Raw genomic sequence first — 22,762 nt, 5'->3', positions numbered from 1 at the left:
AGTTCTGATGAGGATAAAGCTAACAGTGCAGGGCTCAGAGTTTAAATCCTGGTGGTCCCAGGCCCGAGCGCAAGCTCTTACCCACTTCTCCAGTGACGACCATTCACCGTGGACTTCCACGGGGTCATCCTGTCAGTGTGGATGATTTCCTACAAACACCCGCTCACCCTGAGGCAGATGGTGTTAGTCCTCCCGGTTTTCAGTGGAAGATCCAAACAGGCTGGTGTGACATGCTTCCTTCCTACCCCCTCACATTTCCTTGAGCTGTGGGACAAGTGATCTTAGAATGCTGTTCAGTTCAGTTTAGTTCAGTTCAGTCACTCAGTCATGTCCAACTCTTTGAGACCCCATGAATCGCAGCATGCCAGGCCTCCCTGTCCATCACCAACTCCCGGAGTTCACTCAAACGCATGTCCATTGAGTCGGTGATGCCATCCAGCCAACTCATCCTCTGTCGTCCCCTTCTCCTCCTGCCCCCAATCCCTCCCAGCATCAGGGTCTTTTCCAATGAGTCAGCTCTTCACGTGAGGTGGCCAAAGTACTGGAGTTTCAGCTTCAGCATCAGTCCTTCCAATGAATACCCAAGACCAATCTCCTTTAGGATGGACTGGTTGGATCTCCTTGCAGTCCAAGGGACTCTCAAGAGTCTTCTCCAACACCACAGATGAAAAGCATCAATTCTTCAGCGCTCAGCTTTCTTCACAGTCCAACTCTCACATCCATACATCACCACTGGAAAAACCATAGCCTTGACTAGTTGGACTTTTGTTGGCAAAATAATGTCTCTGCTTTTTAATATGCTGTCTAGGTTGGTCATAACTTTCCTTCCAAGGAGTAAGTGTCTTTTAATTTCATGGCTGCAATCCCCATCTGCAGTGATTTTGGAGCCCCCCCCCAAAGTAAAGTCTGACACTGTTTCCACTGTTTCCCCATCTATTTCCCATGAAGTGATGGGACCAGATGCCATGATCTTAGTTTTCTGAATGTTGAGCTTTAAGCCAACTTTTTCAGTCTCGGAAATTCATCAAGAGGCTTTTTAATTCCTCTTGACTTTCTGCCATAAGGGTGGTGTCATCTGCATATCTGAGGTTATTGATATTTCTCCCAGCAATCTTGATTCCAGCTTGTGCTTCTTCCAGCCCAGCATTTCTCATGATGCACTCTGCATATAAGTTAAATAAGCAGGGTGACAATATATAGCCTTGACATATTCCTTTTCCTATTTGGAATCAGTCTGTTTTTCCATGTCCAATTCTAAATGTTGCCTCCTGACCTGCATATAGGTTTCTCAAGAGGCGGATCGGGTGGTCTGGTATTCCCATTTCTTGAAGAATTTTCCACAGTTTATTGTGATCCACACAGTCAAAGGCTTTGGCTTACTCAATAAAGCAGAAATAGATGTTTTTCTGGAACTCTCTTGCTTTTCCGATGATCCAGCAGATGTTGGCAATTTGATCTCTGAGACTTTCCCAAAAGCTATACTGTGAAATCTTAGCAAGGCAGCTGCTAAGGCACAGCTGGGAAAATCTGAGCTCAAGTATTTCAATCTATTCAAGTATTTCAGTCAAGTTCAAGTATTTCACCTGCATATCTGATCTAATTCTGTTTACTTTCTCTTCCTAGGCTATCCAAAAAGACAGTTGTGAATCCAATCATAATATCACTTGTAAAGTTGGCTATCCTTTCCTAAGAAAAGGAGAAATGGTAAGCGGATTATAGAAAATACATGTGGCAATTGGATACAAAAAATAATATGCTCAAGGCCAAATATATAAATGTTTCTAATGGATGTGTTTAAATGGTTGCTGGTACTTGAAGTTTTTGTTTTAAAGAGACTTTAATAATGACCATTTCATAATTACAATGTTTATGATTGTGATCTGGTAGACAGTGGTAATACGAAAAAGTAACAATAGGTGGGATATAATAATGTGATAGTGTTGGATCTGTATGTAACATTTTCTGGTGTGTTAAGCTGTTTTCACATATATCTTCTCCTTTGCTCATGAAATTTGCATTATTAATTAATAAACTTGAGCGATTTTATTTAAAAAAGAAAAATATTTATATGATTTAATACTTTAATGCAAAAATTCTACTTTACTTTCTTATCTGTTACTAAAGATATTTTTATTTTATAGGTAACATTCAAAATATTATTTCAGTTTAACACATCTTATCTCATGGAAAATGTGATCATTCATTTAAGTGCAACAAGGTTGGTTCCTGTGTGTACATGAGTGTATGTGGATGCCTGCAAGTAATTTCTTTCATATATTTAAAATGTTCTATAGATGGACTGGAACTTCTTACAGCTTTTATGTGATCAGTCAAAGTAGAAGGCAGTGAACCCCTTTGCTTCACAAAATCATCCTTATGAATTATTAGCAAAATAGAGAAATTTTCATTTAATAGAAATAATAAACCTAATTGGGTTAAACACTGGTTCTATGAGCCATAAAACATGTTGTAATCACACATCACTTATATCTGCCAAATTGCATTTAAATCCATTAAAAATTTATAGGCTTTGCTAATTTAAAAACTTTTACGGACTGCCCATCAAAGTCAACTGAATCATTAAAGAGACTTAAAATTTTATGATACCCTTTTGTAGTTTAATAAATTTTATTCAAAGCAGTCAAAGCTTCTGAAAGATGGTATAGACAATATTCAAACGAAAAATAGCGAAAGTCTAATAAGGAAATTGAAATAGTACTTACCTTTTTTCTAAGAGTAACTACACACTGGACCATAAGCAACTTGAGGTAAACTTTTATCATTTGCTGTTTTATTCCCAGTTTTAAAAAAAGCTAATAATTGAATAATTACTAAATAAATTTAAAGTGAGTGAATGAGAAAATGAATTAATGGATGGTTAATTCTGTGTACTCAATTCAGTTCAATTTAGCAAATACTTATTTGAGCTCTACTATGAACAAAATAGGCCTTCCCTGGTAGCTCAGCTGGTAAAGAATCCGCCTGAAATGCAGCAGACCCCGGTTCGATTTCTGGGTCAGGAAGATCCCCTGAAAGAGGGATAGACTATTTATTCCAGTATTCTTGGGCTTCCCTGGTGGCTCAGATGGTAAAGAATCTGCCTGCAATGTTGGAGACCTGGGTTCGATCCCTTGGTTGGGAAGATTCCCTGGAGGAGGGCATGACAACCCACTCCAGTATTCTTGCCTGGAGAGTCCCATGGACAGAGGAGCCTGGTGGGCCACAGTCCATGGGGTCGCAAAAAGCCAGAAAGGAAAGAGTTGGAGAGGACTGAGCGACCGAGCACAGCACACACAGCGCATGGACAAGATACCGACTGTCACTTAAATAAGGGCATGAAGCTCCTTAGGAAAAGAATATTACAGTAGGGGACTGAGACCAGTATTTAAGTTATTATCATACAGGAAAGAACAAGGAAAATTTATTAAAGAAATAGAAGCCATGTATGGAGACTTAATGGAGGGTGAAATTATATCTACTTGGCAATGAAAACCCAAGAAAGATTTATTAAGACGGTTATAATTAAGAAGGACCTTAAAGAATGGGTAGCAATTCAGAGAGGCTGGTGGGTAGTTAGATAGAATGTTTCAAGTGAAAAATGTACAGCTTGAGCAAAAACGCAAAGGTAGCCCACTAGGTCTATTTGGGGGAATGCTGGGGATCAGTTTTAGTGCAAATGTAGGAGAATACATAAAGGCATAATGGAAGATAAACAGGGAATGTACATCTCACCATGGATGGTGAGTACTGAATTTCGAAATAAGGCATCTTAGTTGAACAGGCCATGAAATGTTTTTAAGGGGTGAAGTCATGTACAGAGCTGTTTCTTTCAAAGGTTAACTGGGCTGCAGTGTGGAATGGGTTAGAGGCAGCAGCCATTTACAGCAAGAGCTCAATCACACATGTGTCTATAACCCAAGACAGGGAGCTGCCTTCACTGCCCCATCACTCATATCGTGCTGCTAATATACTTGGGAATAAGCAGAGTCATTAAAGGGTACCCGTTGCCCATTTTGTGAGACAAAATGCTAGGTGCTTGGTCACTTGGTAGAGGGGTATATGTGATAATAATAGTAAAAATTAATACTTACTGAGTATTTCCTATGTCCTTGGCACAATGTTAAGCATTTTACACTTGTTGCTCACTTATTATTTATTAAGAATTTAATCATAAAATTCCCATTTTATAGATGAAGAAACTGAGGCCTGAGGCACAAAGAGACTAAACAACTGTCCCATAGTAGGTCAATGTCCAAGAACAATCTCAGGCCCTCTGGCCCCAGAGCCAGTGTTGGTACCTGTTATAGCACTTGTCCATGCTTTTTTACTTAATACAGGAGAGTATGAGATATGTGTATGTACATATAAATGTATAAATATCTAGGCATGCATTTAAATAATGTATAATTAAAATGATAACTAAAATCAGGGAGGAAAGTAGGTGCTCAACAATAAGCACCAAGTACAAGGCCTGTGCTGTGCTTAGACACTCAGTCATGTCTGACTCTTTGTGACTCCATGGACCATAGCCTGCCAGGCTCCTCTGTCCAGGGGGATTCTCCAGGCCAGAATACTGGAGTGGGTTGCCATACTGTTCTCCAGGGGATCTTCCCAAGCCAGGGATTGAACCCAGGTCTCCCTCATTGCAAGAGGATTCTTTACTGTCTGAGCCACTAGGGAAGCCCAAGTACAAGGCATAGAAAGACTGTTAAGTGAGAAGACAAAGGTTTTAGATTTATTCTCAGCTCTGTACTCCTGAGCACATCTTTTCACAAGGACCTCATCTGTGATAAATAAGAATCACCTGTGTGATTTATTAAAAAAACACAATTTCATGAATCCTACTTTGGGCCTACTAAATCCATATCATTCTAGGAGAAAAACCCAGTAATCTGTGTATTTAACCATTGACCCAAGAACACTTTTATTCACACAGAAATTTGCGAAACCTTGTAGTAAATCAGTGTCATTTTCAACCCTCGCTGCACTTGAGAATCACCTTAGGGTCTTTTAACAATATCCATCTCCGATCTCCCTCTCCACGCTGAATTTTTTTTTTAATCAATAATTCTATTTTGTATGTGTGTCTTTATTTAGTTACCAAAATAAACTTCTCATTCAAATGCTTAGAAAAGTCTCTAAATAGCCAACAGTTCAATGATTTGTCTGACTGCTGTTTTCTAGTGACAGTGAAGAGCCGCCTGAAACCCTTTTTGATAATGAAGTGAACGTTTCTATCCCTGTAAAGTATGAAGTTGGACTACAGTTTTCCAGGTAGGAGAACCCCACACTTCAAGTTGATGCCTTCCTGTAACCCAGTGAATCTCAGCTTGTGGTCCCTGAACATGGGTATCAGAATCACCTGGGAGCTTCTTAGAGAGGCAGATTCTCTGACCTCACCCCAGACGTGCTGAATAAGAAATTCTGGGGAGGGGGCCCAGAAATCTGTGTTAAATCCTCTGGGTAATTCTCGTGCACTCTAAAAATTGAGAACCAGCATCCTAAATAATCTGAAATGTGAGGTGCTACTAATACCAAATGGCATTAGCAGTTCAGTCTTAAGTAAATGCAAGCTGAAGACCCAGAAATCCTTCATGAAGGGCAGTGTCTGTAGAGATCCAACATATTTGTTGGCTCTTATTCTCATTGTGTGGGATCTGATTAGTCTGCCCATCCTGGACATTCAAGATTAAATCATTGTTTACTGACAAGAGGTATTTATTTCCTTCAGGGGCTTCCTTGGTAGCTCAGTGACAAAGAATCCATCTGTGATGCAGGAGATTCAGTTTAAATCCCTGGGTCACAAAAATTCCCTGGAGGAGGAAATGGCAACCCATTCCAGTACTCTTGCCTGGGAAATCCCATGGACAGAAGAGCTCGGTGGGGTATTGTCCATGGGGTTGCAAGAGTCAGACACAACTTAGCAACTTGTTGTTGTTGTTCAGTTGCTCAGTCGTATCCAACTCTTTGCAACACCTTGGACTGCAGCACGGCAGGCTTTCCTGTCCTTCACCATCTCCCAGGGTTTACTCAGACTCATGTCCACTGAGTCGGTGATGCCATCCCACCATCTCATCCTCTGTCGTCCCCTTCTACTCTTGCCTTCAATCTTTCCCACCATCATGGTCTTTTCCAATGAGTCAGCTCTTCACATCAGGTGACCAAACTTAAAGACTAAACAGCAACAAAATTTATTATTTCCTCCATTATTCGTAAACCATCCTTTTTCGTAAGAATTTCTAAGCTATCCAAACACCAACTGTGTTAGTAAACTTGCATGAGCAGGACTCCAGGCTTTTGCTAAATAAATATAAGCCATGTACAAAAAGTACAAAATTCTGTGTCATTTACTCTGACTCTTGTCATGTTATTAATTTATCTTCTATGGCACTTTTGTTTTACTAATAAAAGACCACAGAAATGAGAGGATTGTAGGATATACATGTAGATTTTGCATTTTTACCTTAACCTTTAATTCTATTCACTGTTTTCTATTTTTTTACTTTCGCTTCTCTTGGTACACTGACTTATCCCAAGAATTTTTCACTTATTTAAAATCAAATTTTGGCAAACATGTATTTTTTATCTTCTCTAAACTGAAATATTGCTTTTAAATATGTTTATGTTACATTTCCATCTATCAAGTTCATCCAAAGAACATGGAGTTTTATGAAAAAGATTTTATGAAATAGATTTTAAGTTTAACAGTAAATACATGACTTTAAATTGTGAAAAGGTAACAAATTGTTAAAATCTATTTAAAATTCAGCACTATTAAAAATACCAGGTTTTAGCCTTATTATTCACTAAATGTAGATGATATTTATAAATTCATGAAAACATTTCATGTATCAATCAAACTTTTACTTTAAAAATTATACATATTTTAGTATTTTAAGCATTGGTAACTATTGAATTAAATTGCAATCTTTCTCACCCTCCTCAAAGATTTAACTTTAGATTTCAGGGTAAAATAATTTGCGCTTGATTTGAAATCTCTTGAAGTACTTATTGTGGGGTTCGGTTCCTAGTATATCGAAATAAAAAGTGAGGTCAAGTGAAAGTTACACTTTGTTTTATTATACTTTTCGTCTTCCAATTAATTCTTTTAAGCTCTGCAAGTGAATACCATATTTCAATTGCCGCCAATGAGACTGTCCCTGAAGTTATTAATTCTACTGAAGACCTTGGAAATGAAATTGATATCTTCTACTTGGTAAGAAATTACCTCTAAATTAATGTTGTGAAAGAGGTATTTGTAAGTTTAGAAGTTAAAGTATTAACAGACACATACAAATATGTTGGTTCAACAGTTAATCTCTATATTCCAGCATATTTTCCCTTATAATTTCTTTAAATTTATATAATTTATTTAAATTAAAATAAGTTTATAATTTAAAATAGTTTTATTTAATTTTTTATTTAGGGCCTCCCTGGTGGTTCAGATGGTAAAGAATCTGTCTGCAATGCAGGAGACCTAGGTTCAATCCATGGGTAGGGAAGATCCCCTGTAAAAGGGAATGGCAACCCACTCCAGTATTCTTGCCTGGAGAATCCCATGGATGGAGGAGCCGAGTGGGCTACAGTCCATGGGATCTTAATTTTGTCTGGGCTGGGTCTTTGTGGCTGCAGCGGCTTTCCTCTAGTTGTGGAGGGTGGGGGCTACTCGCCAGTTGCAGTGCAGGAGCTTCTCATTGCCCTGGGTTCTCTCTTGCTGTGGAGCACATGGGCTCAGTAGTTGCAATTCTTGGGCTCTGGAGCACGGGCTCTGTAGTTGTGGCACACAGGCTTAATTGCTCCACCGCATGTGGGATTTTCCCAGACCAGGGATCAAACCTGTATCTCCTGCATTGGCAGGCAAATTCTTTACCAGTGAGTCACCAGGGAAGCCGTAAAATAATTTCATTTAAATTGATGATAATTATACTTTCAATCAACTTAAAAGACCTAGAGCTCTAATTTCCTCAGAAGACACAAATTAGTTAGAATGACTTCCTAGGAAAAAATAAGGAACCAAGTAGACTCTACCTATAACCACATAGACTTTATTCACATTTTTTAGTATAATTAGAAAAACACTTTTAAAAAAATAACATGACTATTTCAAAAATTGTCTTGATAATAATTTCCTTTACTCAACAAATAAATTGGTAACTCATTCTGCTCCTTGCTACATTTCATATGTGTTATACCATAACTTACGGTGTTCCTACTAATGTCTCCATACATAATGTTTTATATTACAAGCTTTATTTTTATTTTTGAACCCTTCATAACAAGCTTTTCCTAACCATTATAGTAACTAATTATGGAGTTGAGCCAGGCTGTCATTTCAGATCATGCCTACTTACAGATACAGACTCAAGTTATTGTTACTCAATAAGCATACAATTCAAATGATAGGTTTAAGTCTGTATTCAAAAGAATGATATAACACAGCATTGTTAGAAGATGGTCTCAGTGTCTTTGGGAATTGACAATGATGAAAAAGGGAATTCTCTCCCAAAGTGGAAATAAATGTATACTATCAAGAATATTTCATTATTTTTATTTGTGCCTTTGCTGAAATGCCTCAGAAAGTTAGTATAACTGCCAGTCACTCTACTACTGGAATAAATTTTTGAAATGTAGGCTACCAGTTTTTTCTAGGCCCATTTACTTTTCCTAGAGTAGAGAATTCCGCAAACAAGGAAGAAAGGAAAGAAGGAAGAAGGGAGGGAAAGCCAATTCTCTGTGCAGTGCCATAAAGTCCTCTACATTCATTTTGGGATTCAAAATATTACACAACTTAATTAATCAATTAAGAAGCAAAATTTTATGTAAGACAGAAAACTTGCTGTTGAAAGAAGAAAAGGTTACGTTTCTTTTTCTCTTTTTCCCTGTAGATTAGAAAAAGTGGGCATTTTCCAATGCCAGAACTTAAACTGTCAATTTCATTTCCCAATGTGACATCGGATGGTTTTCCTGTACTGTACCCAAGTGGATGGTCATCTTCCGAGGTAAGTCATGTGTGCCTCAGAGTTACGCTTCTTCTGTACTGCACACTTACCAAGAGGGATCATTCATGTTTGGCAGTGTCTATCATTCACAGATCCTTTACATTATTTTTCAAGTCATTTTTCCCTCTGATATCTCACCTGATAAAAGACATGTTTTTATTTCATAGAATGTCAACTGCATACCCAGTAACCTTCGGGATCCTTTTGGTATCAATACTGGGAAGAAAATGATGATATCCAAATCTGAAGATATCAAACGAGGCACCATTCTGGTAAATTCAAATTAGCAAGACAAGTGCTCATTTTACCTCATGCTTTCCAAGTGAATAAATTCAATATCAACCTAAAAATAACTATGATGTAGAATATTTTTCATATACTGTCTTTCATCGAATGGCATGAGTGCTAACTTATACCTCTGGGCATTTAAACAGGACTGCAGTGCATGTAAGTTTGCCACCATCACGTGTAATCTGATTCCGTCTGACATGAGCCAAGTGAATGTTTCACTTATCTTATGGAAACCAACTTTTATAAAAGTAAGTGATTCCATAGTTCTCTGCAATAATTGAATAATATAAACAAATATTCATCACTTAATAAAACAAAGAAGAGTGCTTCTTGAGAAAGAATGTAAAACTGGAAGCCTAAACAAATGTGATCCAAGCCTTAGCTCTACTAAATCAGCTCTTTGGATGTCATTTCCCTTTGTCTGTTGTGCTTCCCTTGTGGCTCCGCTGGTAAAGTATCTGCCTGCAATGCAGGAGACCTGGGTTCAATCCCTGGATTGGGAAGATTCCCTGGAGAAGGGAAAGGCTACCCACTCCAGTATTCTGGCCTGGAGAATTCCATGGACGGTATAGTCCATGGGGTCACAAATAAGTCAGACACAGTTGAGTGACTTTCACTCACTCACTTCCTTGTCTGTTAGTAACTAAGTTATTTCCAAGGTCCCCTTTCATATATATATGCTTTTTTTAAGTTTCTCTTATTCTTTCCTTTGCACTTTCGTTAATACCTTAGAACTCAGTTAAGAAACAAAGAATCCGGGAAGATGAGGGTGGGGTGATTTGAGAGAATAGCATTGAAACATGTATATTACCATATGTGAAATAGATCACCAGTCTAAGTTTGATGCATGAAACAGGGCGCTCAAAGCTGGTGCCCTGGGACAGCTCTGAGAGACGGGATAGGGAGGGAGGTGGGAGGGGGGGGTTCAGGATGTGGGACACATGTATACCCATGGCTGATTCATGTCAATGTATGGCAAAAACCACTACAATATTGTAAAGTAATTGGCCTCCAATTAAAATAAATATCTTTTAAAAAAAAAAGAAACAAAGAGTCATAGAGAGACAATCCTTGACAGCATGAACAAAGATTAGAGCTAATGTATATTATAAATTTATTGCATTATGCTATCTATCTATTTTGGAGGACATTTTGACACCTAATAAAGTCAAATCCATCTGACAATTGGCTACTTTAAAACTCAATCCATTGTATTTTATATTATTTGTTTCTCTGTTAGAAGTATTTTGTTAATTATATGAAATTTCTATTTTTAGATTTGATCATATTAAGTTGCTATCTTTAATAAATCATCAATTGTTGAATATTGGTAATTTCAATTTAATTCTAAGCACACTTCTATGTAAACCTCATTACCAGAGAGTAGCAATACCATACCTAACTACATGAAAAGAGGGCAGGGTTTGGAGTTCATTTTGCAAAGGAAAAATTTTAATAGAAACTGTGTTATTCAGAAAAATTCTTCATTCTATAATAAGGATCTAAGTGAGATCTGAGTGTAGAGAGGAAAGGTGGATAAACAGTCATCATTTCTTACCACAAATGCCATCTGGATGTTAAATGTTTCAATCTCAGAAAAATTTTAGTTTGAAAAACTGCTCTAAAACATGGTTAGCTCTCATTGTGACTAGCTCCTTATATTGAAAATAAATTGTTTGCTTTTCAGGCACATTTTTCCAGCTTAAATCTTACTGTAAGGGCAGAACTTCAGAGTGAAAATGCATCACTAGTTCTAAGTGCTGGCAATCAAAAAAGAGAGGTAAGTGCGACTCCAAGTTTTTGAAAACATAATACATTTCACTCTATTTGTGACATAACGTTTTATATTTGCTTATAGTCCCTAAAGCAGTGACTAGCACTGCTCTCAGTAAGTGACAGACACTTTCTGCTTCAAATTACACTTGATTAGCTTCAAGTGTGATTTCAGTCTCCTTTTTTGTGAGAAACTGGGAAAAACCATGATATTTACAATTAGCATGCCATGTTTGACTTTATTACTTATAACCATCACAGGAAATTGATGTTTTTATTCTTACGTTGATAACATATGATGCATTTGTAATTTTCATCCTTAAAAACTAACATTACAAAATGCAGTTGACATCTGAAGAGCAGACTTGAAAAATAATTTCTTTCCAGAAAGTGACTTTACACTGAATAGGAATACTTGTAAATTTATTTTAAAATTTTCTTCATTTAGCCATTGGGAAATATGAAACAAAAAATGAAGTAATATTCCCTGACACAAATTCATGCTGGAGTTCTTCTTCAAAATAAAATGGTTTGTTTTTTTCTCTTTTGTCCTATTGTAAAATAAGGTCAAAACACCTGTTAAACGTGTGGGCAGTTGAGGATAATTTCCCTATTTATCATGAGAGTTTAAATATTTCATATGGACATCATGAGTCATAAAATTATACTTGAAACTACCAAACATTGAGAAGTTTTCATTTTTTATTTCAAATTAGTGTGTGTTAGTCACTCAGTCATGTTTGACTCTTTCTGACACCATGGAATGTAGCCCAGCAGGCTCCTCTGTCCATGGAATTCTCCAGGCAAGAATACTGCAGTGGGTTGCCATTTCCTTCTCCATCAAATTAGTATCTATTTAAAATAATTACAATGTCAGTGACTTCTGATAAGTATTTACCTTTAAAGAATATATGCATCATATATCTGGATATAATGTTTACTTACTTTATAAACAGCACTTCACTTGATATAAGTTGTTCCACATGTAGAGAAACTAAAATTTTACCTGGAAGCACCAAAAAAAAAAAAAAAGTATATATTATATTGGAAAGGATTTGGAAAAGAGTATATTTGATTACAAAATACATTTTATTTAAATATTATAATTAGCTTTATTTTCCCTAAATTTTACTTAAATTTTCCCACAGAGCCATTTTTTCTATATTTTATTCTAAAGAAAAATTACACTTAAACTGTTAAAATTACTAAAATTTATCATTTCATAGTTGTGTGATCTTGGAGAAGTCACTGATTGCCTCCAGACTTCCATTTCTGTACTTGTAAGTTCAGGGAATTATTTTAGATGTGCTTAAAGTCTGTCTTCAAAGGTCTGATCCCACCTATGTCTATATTCTTGCCAGCTCCGTCTTCTAGATGCATGAGCAGTGACCAACTCGGAGTCAAGTGAGGGATCTGGATCAGTATCCACTCTATGCAAATATCTTCCCTGGTAGTTAGTTTTCTTTTTTATCTCTAATCTTCCCCTCTAGGTTAAGGAATGGAGATATTCCCCCATTAAAGGGAGATACAGAACCTTGAGGTGTTATTGGTCATTAACAGCTACTCTAAATTAGTTTTTTGCTTTTTTTTCCCCCTCTCGGAAACATAAGGGATAGGACACAGAGCAGACAAGCTTTACTGAGGGTTAGGTGCCACACTGAGAGAGCTTGAGTAGCTGGAACACTAAAAGCTGTCTCCTTCAAGTTTACTTCAGTTAAGATATGCGGATGACACCACCCTTATGGCAGAAAGTGAAGAAGAATTAAAGAGCCTCTTGATGAAAGTGAAAGAGGAGAGTGAAAAAGTTGGCTTAAAGCTCAACATTCAGAAAAACGAAGATCATGGCATCCGGTCCCATCACTTCATGGCAAATAGATGGGAAAACATTGGAAACAGTGGCTGACTTTATTTTGGGGGGCTCCAAAATCACTACAGATGGTGACTGCAGCCATGAAATTAAAAGACGCTTACTCCTTGGGAGGAAAGTTATGATCAACTTAGACAGCATATTAAAAAGCAGAGACGTTACTTTGTCAACAAAGGTCTATCTAGTCAAGGCTATGGTTTTTCCAGTGGTCATGTATGGATGTGTGAGTTGGACTATAAAGAAAGCTGAGTGCTTAAAAATTGATGCTTTTGAACTGTGGTGTTGGAGAAGACTCTTGAGAGTCCCTTGGACAGCAAGGAGATCCAACCAGTCCATCCTAAAGGAGATCAGTCCTGGGTGTTCATTGGAAGGACTGATGTTGAAGCTGAAACTCCAATACTTTGGCCACCTGATACAAAGAGCTGATTCATTGGAAAAGCCTCTGATGCTGGGAAAGATTGAGGGCAGGAGGAGAAGGGGACGACAGAGGATAAGATGGTTGGATGGCATCACTGACTCAGTGGACATGGGCTTGGGTGGACTCCGGGAGTTGGTGATAGACAGGGAGGCCTGGCGTGCTGCGGTTCATGGGGTCACAAAGAGTCAGACACGACTGAGCGACTGAACTGAACTGAAGACCTAATTTATAGATGCTAAGAGAATGTCAATTGGAATAGACAGTGTGGTATAATAAAAAATGCATTGAGGAAATGCATGCACAAATTTGTTCATCTGTACCTTTGAGATTTGTGCATCTTACTGTATGAAAATTATATCTCAATTTGTTAGCAAAAGAAATAAAGCACACTAGAATTAGAATTAAAGTTAGAAGACCCCTTCAGGTTTATATGTCCACAACCTGTGACAACCTTCCCATCTAAACTTAGGCTATTATGATAATGCTCTGAAGGCTATGAATAAACCTTTAAAACATACAATACTGCTCATTCTCCCTGAGTGAAATTCACCTCTACCCTTGAGAATTTTGATTCATAGGTAGTTTACTCGTTATGTATGAATTTCTGGAGGATAAGGTTACAAAATTGTTTTGGTAATAATGAATATGACATGATTAGAGATTTAGAATAGATGAAGGGCCTTTTAAAACGTGAACTCATTATTTTCTCTGTATGTAGTAATGAGATTGAGTACACTCTTCGGTAGAAAATTATAGCCTACAAAAACTCAGTGTACTGGAAGTTCTAAGAGGTGTTTATCAATGTTAACAATCTTGTTTAATCATTTTCAGCTTGCTATCCAAATATCCAAAGATGGGCTACCAGGCAGAGTGCCACTATGGGTTATCCTGCTGAGTGCTTTTGCTGGATTATTGTTATTAATGTTGCTCATATTAGCGCTGTGGAAGGTAAGAATCAGAGTTCCTTAGACTTTCCTACTTCAATTGTCAACAGCATATTGGTGAAACAAATCATGATTTATCCATGCTTTGGAATATAGTATTGTGTAGCCACTAAAAACACTGAAATGATAACCAAGATGAAATTAAGAAGAAAAAATATATATCTCAAATGCTGTACACAACTTGAAACCACTTTTGCACAAGAAAGAAATAGACATATCCAAAAATTATGGGAGATCTCTCTAGAGACTGGGATTACAGGGCACTTTCATTTGTCTATAACACTGGAAATTCTAAATTAAGTGTACATTATTTTTATAAGCAGAGAAGAATGAAAACTCCCTTTTATAGAAAAAAGAAAAGAATACATTTCTATGTCAGTTTAAGAACATAGAAGCAACAGAATTATGGTTAAGATAAAGCCCTATCCTAATCACATATCTTTATGTATCTTTAAAATTAAATGCTTCTTTAATATATAAAAATACCACATTTTATGCAGTAGTTGCATGCCTGAGTGAGAAATGAGATATTTGTTCAATTAGTTGATGACACAGAAATCTTATACTTTTACACACTCCTGCTTCAAATCCTGCTGTAAAACTAACCTATTTTTTGTCTAGTCAATCTGTATATTAACATATCAACAGATGTTTATTTACATATCAGTAGATGTTTCGCTTGAATTAAGATATGCAAAATCTTTCAATCTTTGTATCTTTTTCAAATTAAGCAGAAATGAAATGATAGCTTTTAGGATAAATGTAATAGAGAATAAAATCTCATAGAAAAGTTGAATTTAATGTTTTTCTAATGAAATATCAAACTAGCATTTATTCTAGCATTTATCACCCTATATTGTTTTGTTCAAAAGCAAAATTATCACTATGTTAAAAATAGATTGTGGCTACATATTCATTTTTCTGATATCTGAGCAACAGAATTATCTTTTAATCAAATAGTTTAAATAACAAATTTCTCTCCCATCAAATTACCAACTGCTCCTATCCATTCTGACTTACCATAACTATCTTCCTCTTTTCGGGAGGTTAGTCTCAGAGAAGATGAAAACAGCTGTGTTAAAGATGTATGTCAGGAGCATTTAGTTTAGTAAATAGAATCCATAGCTTTTCTCCAGCAAAGTCTCGAGGACAGAATTCTCTGCCATCTCAGACCTGCAGCTCTTCCTCCTGCTTTGCAGGGTATCCACGCTCTGTCTGTAATACCTGGCTTTGCCACACTGTGGTACCCAAGGCCTGGCTTAGCGGTGTCAAGGGTGTGCTTGGAACATAGAAAATGGTTTCTTTGTTTGTAAGCACCTGTAATAGGACATTTTACCGTTGATTTCTTTCAGTATGGTAAGCACAGCACTTGTCCATACAGTTTTAGGACACTGCTGCCAAGAGAAGAGGGAAGCCAGAGCTGATATTTGAGTAGTCTCTTTAGCTGCATACCTCTCCTTAAAACTAGCAAATAATTTTCAGCCCTGTTTTTTGGTCATCAGTCTGAAAAAAGCTGGAGAAGGACATGGCAACCCACTCCAATATTCTTGCCTGGAAAACTCCATGGACAGAAGAGCCTGGTGGGCTATAGTCCGTGGGGTCACAAGGAGCTGGACATGACTAAGTGACTAACACTGAAAAAAGCATAAGTGTAAAAGCAAACATTCTTCCATCCAGGATCTGATTTGCTGATACATTCTGATGCCTTCTTAGGTCTTCTTTTAAAGCCCAAAGGTTTAGCAACTTTTGGACAGTCCTGACCTGTAGGTTTAGTTAACTCAGTCACATCAGTGGGAATGCCAGTAATCAGAATGGTATTTCCACAGTAGACAGGAGGAAAACTAGCACTTATTGAGTGTTTACTGTGTACCAGGAACCATTTTCAGCTTTTCCACTTTAGAAATTAACATCAACCCCTATGAGAAAGATACTATGATGGACCTCATTTTGTAAGCAAAGAAGCTGAGGCATAGAAAAGTTAAATGTGTTTCCCAAAGTCACATGGTTTGTCAGTTTCAGAGTAGAGAATCCTCTGGGCCATTTCACTTTTGTGTCAGCGCTGTTAACCCCCTCACTCTATGGTCTCCCTTGCTTCTATTCACTCTGTTTTCTTTACAGTCTTTCCAACTAGGTCTTTTAACTATATTTTATACTTGAAGACACTGAAGCAAGCAGAAGTTAACCCCCCTAAGAGTTCTCATCTAGTAAGGGACTGGGTTGAAGCAATGCCTTTATCCAGTATAGTCCTCTGCTGCACTCTATGGGGCAAGCTCTTCACTCTGGAGCTCCAGGAATTGGTTTTGCTCAAGAAGATCATGAACTCCCTGAAATATATAAAAATATTTGATATTGGAGTGATAGTCCTTCATTGGGTTCAACCTTTCAGCAGCTCTGTTATACTGGAAAGATTACTTGCCCTCCTCTTGCCTGAACCTCCCTGAAGCATTTGGTCTGCAGCAAGCTCAGAAAAGCTACCCTCATTCCCCACACATCTGTTTTGACTAATTTTAGACTAGTGGAGCATAAACCTCAGGACTAGCCTTTCTTCATGCTGCTTCCAAACCCCAACAGTGTGGGAGTTGATCAAAACTCTCAGTTTGAGACTTTGTGCAGGGAGCAGGTGAAAGATTCCCCCTGGAACTAGAATTCGATTTCAAAAGGCACAGTCTCTGTAGCTTTATCTTCATAGAATGCATAGAAGAGATTGCTAAGCTAAGTTGCTTCAGTCGTGTCCAACTCTGTGCGACCCCATAGATGGCAGCCCACCAGGCTCCCTCATCCCTGGGGTTCTCAAGGCAAGAACACTGGAATGGGTTGCCATTTCCTTCTCCAATGCATGAAAGTGAAAAGTGAAAGTGAAGTCGCTCAGTCATGTCCGAATCTTCACGACCCCATGGACTGCAGCCTACCAGGCTCCTCCTTCCAAGGGATTTTCCAGGCAAGAGTACGGGAGTGGGTTGCTATTGCCTTCTCCGATAGCAGAGATTAAGACTTAACAAAATCTTAGTACGTGCTTATTATACTTAGGGCTTCCCTGGTAGCTCAGACGGTAAAGCGTCTGCCTCCAATGTGGGAGACCAGGTTCGATCCCTGGGCCAGGAAGATCCCCTGGAGAAGGAAATGGCAACCCACTCCAGTACTTTTGCCTGGAAAATCCCATGGACTGAGGAGCCTGATAGGCTACAGTCCATGGGGTCGCAAAGAGTCGGACACGACTGAGTGACTTCACTTCACTTACTATACTTAACCTTGATGGGAGAAGGCTTTAGAGTACACAGGTTTAAATAGATTGGGAAATGTGTCCTGAAATCTGGTAACATGCTAAGGGAGAAGCTCAGTCATCATAACCAAAAGGATAGAATGAGATGGTCCACAAAGGAACCCTGAGAAATCAGATTGTTCCTGTCTTAACTTGATCTTACACTGATGTCTAAAGATCCACCCTTAATGATTTATTTACTAATCCTATAGCTTTGTTCCCTCATCCAATATGCATATTGTGAGGGGAGTGTGAGTGGGGGATAGTACTGCTATCTAGTAGCCTTTTATATTTTAATATAAATGTTTTGATGATGGACAGGGAAGCCTGGTATGCTGCAGTCCATGGGGTTGTAAAGAGTTGAACAGGACTGAGCGACTGAACTGATAAATGTTTTCATTCAACACTTATTCCATATTACAACCGTTGAGCACATATTTCTGCCAGGGACTGTTTAATCAGACTTTTGCCACAGGGTTTTTAATTAGGGGGGAATATAAATAAGATCATTAAGTAAATACAAAAAGAAAAAGAAAGTGAAAACTATAAGTTTGGGTGCTGAAAACAAACAACTTGTTCCAAATGTTGACTAGAATTGGCCCTGTCCAATTTGAAGCTATGAACATATATTTTCTTAGTTTTCACTCTAATCACCCAACTTGCACTGAAAAACCAGTGTTAATAGAATCAGTTGGGTGGAAAACTTTTGTTAACAGGAGTTAAGTTTTAAAACTAAGCTTTTAATCTGTGAAAGCAAAGGAAGGTTGAAAAGAAGCAAAAAAAAAAAAAAAAAAAAAACTTGAGAGGGAAGAAGAAAAGATCAGGAACTGGGCAGGGCAGGAAAGAGAAAAGTCATGATTCACCACCTGCTTTTGTGAGAGCTTTGTCTGATTTATTTTCGACTCAGGACATGCAGGTACAAGTTAAAAGGCTTAATGGTTTGTGAATCCAGAATGCGTATATTTGGCTCAGAGAAAAAGGCCTGATACATGTAGGAGAATTTGTATTCTAGGGAAGACACATATATTGTTTCTTCATGTTCATTTGTTCTATTGTCACCTTTTTTGTGATGTCTAAGTTCAGTTCAGTTCAGTTCAGTTGCTCAGTCATGTCCGACTCTCTGCGACCCCATAAATCGCAGCACGCCAGGCCTCCCTGTCCATCACCAACTCCCGGAGTTCACTCATGCTCCCGTCCATCAAGTCGGTGATGCCATCCAGCCATCCCATCCTCTGTTGTCCCCTTCTCCTCCTGCCCCAAATCCCTCCCAGCATCAGAGTCTTTTCCAATGAGTCAAGTCTTCGTGTGAGGTGGCCAAATTACTGGAGCTTCAGCTTTAGCATCATTCCTTCCAAAGAGCACCCAGGGCTGATCTCCTTTAGAATGGACTGGTTGGATCTCCTTGCAGTCCAAGGGACTTGTGATGTCTACCACCAACTAAATTCTGGAGTGGAGGAAGACATAAAGCCCTGAGTAAAACTTCTCTAATTTAAAATTGCATATTTTTTTTACCATTTATGCCCTTAGAAGTCTCAATTGTTTTATAATAATTTTTTAAAAAAATAGGATTCCCTTGCATAATTTACCACAACTTTATGATTAAAAGGGACCTTCCCTGGTAGCTCAGTTGGAAAAGAAATCTGCCTGCTGTATAGGAGACCCAGGTTTGATCCCTGGGTCAGGAAGATCCCCTGGAGAAGAAAATGGCAACCCATTCCAGTATCCTTGCCTGGAAAATCCCCTGGACAGAGGAGCCTGGCAGGCTGCAGTCCATGGGGTCGCAGAGAGTCTGGCACAATTGAGCGACTAATACTTTCACTTTCTTTCATGATTAAAATGACATGAAGGTGCCACATTTCCAAAGAATTAACTCACAGTCTTTGCTTGAACTGTTATAATCCACTCTTAAATTTTTTAAACGAATACAGATTTAAAAGAATATTTCTCTAGGACCTTTTTTAAAAAACAATTTTAATACCCATGTTAGATTAGAATATTGCAAAGGTTCCTTCCAGCTCCTATCCATTTTTTTAACATAACAACAGAATGGGCACAGTCATGTCCGACGCTTTGCAACCCCATGGATTGTAGCCTACCAGGCTCCTCTGTCCATGGGATTTTCCAGGCAAGAATATTGGAGCAGGTTGCCATTTCCTTCTCCAGGAAATCGTCCCAATCTAAGGATTCAACCCTCATCTCTAACATCTTTTGCATTGGCAGGCAGATTTTTTATCCTTTTTAAAAAATTATTATTTTATATAATTGGAAATAATAAAGCACTTGTCATTTTTATCACAATGCGCCATGAAAAGTGACCCACCTTCACCCCTATGTGGAATTTTTCATATGTTCAATTACTTCATTTTCATATCTAAATGATACAGGGTGTTTTCAAGAGTCTTTTTATGCCAAGCCTATATAGATGGATGTGCTAATACATTTAAAGTTAATCCAGGGCTTCCTTTGTCGCTCAGTGGTAAAAAAAAGTCTGCCTGCCAATGCAGGAGACATGGGTTCGATCCCTGGTCCAGGAAGAACTCACATGCTGTGGAGCAACAAAGTCCATGCGCCACAAATATTAACCCTGTGCTACCCAGGAACTACAGCTGCTGAGCCCATGTGCAGCAACTACTGGAGCCCACTCCACAACAGGAGAAGGCACCACAGTGAGAAGCAGAAGCACCACAACGAAGAATAGGCCCCGCGCACCGTAACTAGAGAAAAGCCTGCGCAGCAACGAAGACCCAGCATAGCAGAGCCAAAAATAAAAGTGTATCTTTTTAAAGTTAATCCAGACAACTCAGAAATCTCCCCAATCGCCTAGCCATAGTGTACCTACCAGATTCACCATCATCTCTAACGACCTCAATTTATGACCATTGATTATTCGATGGAAATTTCTCTGACACGTGCTTGAAAAAGAAAGATGATGGCAAAGTAGAGACAGAGCTGAATAACTACAGTTTGCATGTCTCCCAAAATATTTTTCCAGAACCCTTTAAGTTAGTTTGCTACATATATTAGTTTTTTTTTTTTTTTTTAATCTGTTCTTCTGTATCGTCTAATCTACTGGGGGGGGGGGTTGTTTGTGGGGTTTTTTTTTCAATTTTATTTATTTATTTTGGCTGCACTGGGTCTTCGTTGCAATGCACAGGCTTCTCGTTCTGGTGGCTTCCCTTGTTGCAGAGCACACACAGGCTCTAAGCATGCAGGCTTCATGAGTTGCGTGAGTCAAGCTCAGTAGTTGTGGTACAGGGGCTTAGTAGCACTGAGGCATGTGGAATCCTCCCAGACCAGGGACCGACCTCAACTCCCCTGCACTGGCAGGCGGATTCTCAACCACTGGACCACCAGGGAAGTCCAATAACTGTCATTTCTTGACATTCAATATTACCTAATAGGTCAATTGAAAAGAATACCTCTCGATTATTTTATTTGTAATCCCACAATTGCTAACATTTTACTAAGCTAAATTTTATCTGAGATTAATATTTATTACCTAATTTCAAATAACTAATTATGTTACATTTGATATTTTCTCTAAGATTGGATTCTTCAAAAGACCACTAAAGAAGAAAATGGAGAAATGAAATATTTGGAAGAGAAGGAATAATTATTCAATAATCCTCAGGTTTGCCTCAAATATGTGACAAGAAATTAATAAACACAATCAAAAACATAGTCACATAACTTTATGTAATCCATCAGGGATTAGTCACTTAGAACATAACAGATCAAGCAAGATCCAAAAACAGTACCGTAAAGATATATTTTATAAAATGTTGAAAAATATTTTTAATTACTCATTTTTGTTGAGTAAGCAAAATTACAAAGTGTTTTGAAGATGAAAAATAACCTGTACAAATATGTTTATATATTAAATTACCAAAATATTTAAGGAATACAGAAAAAGATTTTTATGATCATTGAAACATTTACTTTCAAAATAATATAAATTAAGCTTTTTCCATTGATTCCTGATGGATATCCACATTCAGCATGATAGTCAACATTTGTAAATGCAAAGAAAGGAATTTTACCTGAAAAAGATCACTTCCCCCCATTCAAATGAGAAAAATTTTCCTATATACAGTATAGACTGAAAATAGAATCAAATCACAGAGAGTACAGTCAGCATCTTTGTGTCGGGTTCTGTACTTGGAAATTTTTCTTTCCAAAGTGTTTGTAAAATAGTACAATTGAGCTGAAATTTTATCTAGGGGAGAAAATCAAGAAAGACTTGTTGAAAAGCAAGTGCACTGAATGGATTAATTTAAGCTTTTATAGAATACAAGTTTGATATTGAACTCTGAAACTCAAAACTCTTTTATACTAAAAATAACAGCAGTTTTATGTGACATAGCACTGATTTGTCATGAAAAATCATGTGTGTGGTATATGCAAATATGATTTCTGATAATGTTGATGGATGCTGCAGAAATGCTGATCATCTTTGCTGGGCAGCTTTTGAACGTGAAGGGTCCCAGGATGTAACCCAAAGTAAGAGTTGATTCAACTCTTTGGTACATGGTTCATTCAAACCCTCAAGCTGTGAGAGTATGTTTATTTTTAATCTTTGTAAAGGTATTTAATTTTCCAAACACAATTATTTTATGAAAAGGCAGTATTTCATTTCAGTATTGCATTTTACCAACAAGCCACTGCTTTCTGAGTGAGGCATATCAATATTTAAATATATCTCCAAAAATGCATTTTAAAGAATTTCAAGTTTGAAACCTCACACCAACAGAAAGACATCACACTTTTGTATGAGCTTCTTTGTTCTTGAAGTAATCATTATGGTGCATTGGACTCTTCTGTAGCATAAGTTCCTAGGTTGCTCCATTTCTTGGAAAACAACAACAACAAATGAATGAATGTATGTGTGAACTACTGCTGTAAAATCTGCTGCTACTTCTGCAGCAGCTCCATCTCTCTACCTGATTGACTGTCACAAGATCAGAATCTATACTCATCTAGAGAATCCTGGGCTCTACTTTTCTCATAAAGCAGCAAATCAATGGAAAATAATCAAATGCCATGGATTTATTTTTAAAAACTAATTTCCAGGGAATTATCTGTGGACTCAGAGGCAGCCTACCTCATGGCTCTCTACATCTGCATCTAATATCCTGATGGTCAAAGACAGGTACCTGGAGAGTGCTGAGGACATCAGCGGCTAAAAGAAAGGCTGTCTCTCCAGAGATTTCG

The 22,762-nt window shown here is 37.8% G+C and overlaps 1 protein-coding gene across 1 annotated transcript in view; it reads left to right on the top strand.

Moving 5' to 3' along the window:
- ITGA1 (integrin subunit alpha 1) overlaps positions 1-21,141 on the top strand; it is a 164,932-nt gene extending 143,791 nt beyond the window's left edge. The window contains exons 20-29 of the mRNA XM_052658983.1: positions 1,624-1,704; positions 2,142-2,218; positions 5,185-5,274; positions 7,114-7,216; positions 8,886-8,999; positions 9,167-9,271; positions 9,434-9,538; positions 10,978-11,070; positions 14,180-14,296; positions 21,097-21,141. Coding sequence (XP_052514943.1) covers positions 1,624-1,704; positions 2,142-2,218; positions 5,185-5,274; positions 7,114-7,216; positions 8,886-8,999; positions 9,167-9,271; positions 9,434-9,538; positions 10,978-11,070; positions 14,180-14,296; positions 21,097-21,141 — 930 coding nt within the window. The remainder of the gene's footprint in view (positions 1-1,623; positions 1,705-2,141; positions 2,219-5,184; positions 5,275-7,113; positions 7,217-8,885; positions 9,000-9,166; positions 9,272-9,433; positions 9,539-10,977; positions 11,071-14,179; positions 14,297-21,096) is intronic.
- Positions 21,142-22,762: the final 1,621 nt, after the last annotated feature.

This window comes from Budorcas taxicolor, chromosome 20 (genome assembly GCF_023091745.1).
Source record: "Budorcas taxicolor isolate Tak-1 chromosome 20, Takin1.1, whole genome shotgun sequence".
NCBI lineage: Eukaryota > Metazoa > Chordata > Mammalia > Artiodactyla > Bovidae > Budorcas > Budorcas taxicolor.
The sequence above is the reverse complement of the archived record's forward strand: the minus strand, read 5'-3'. Positions and strand labels throughout refer to the sequence as shown.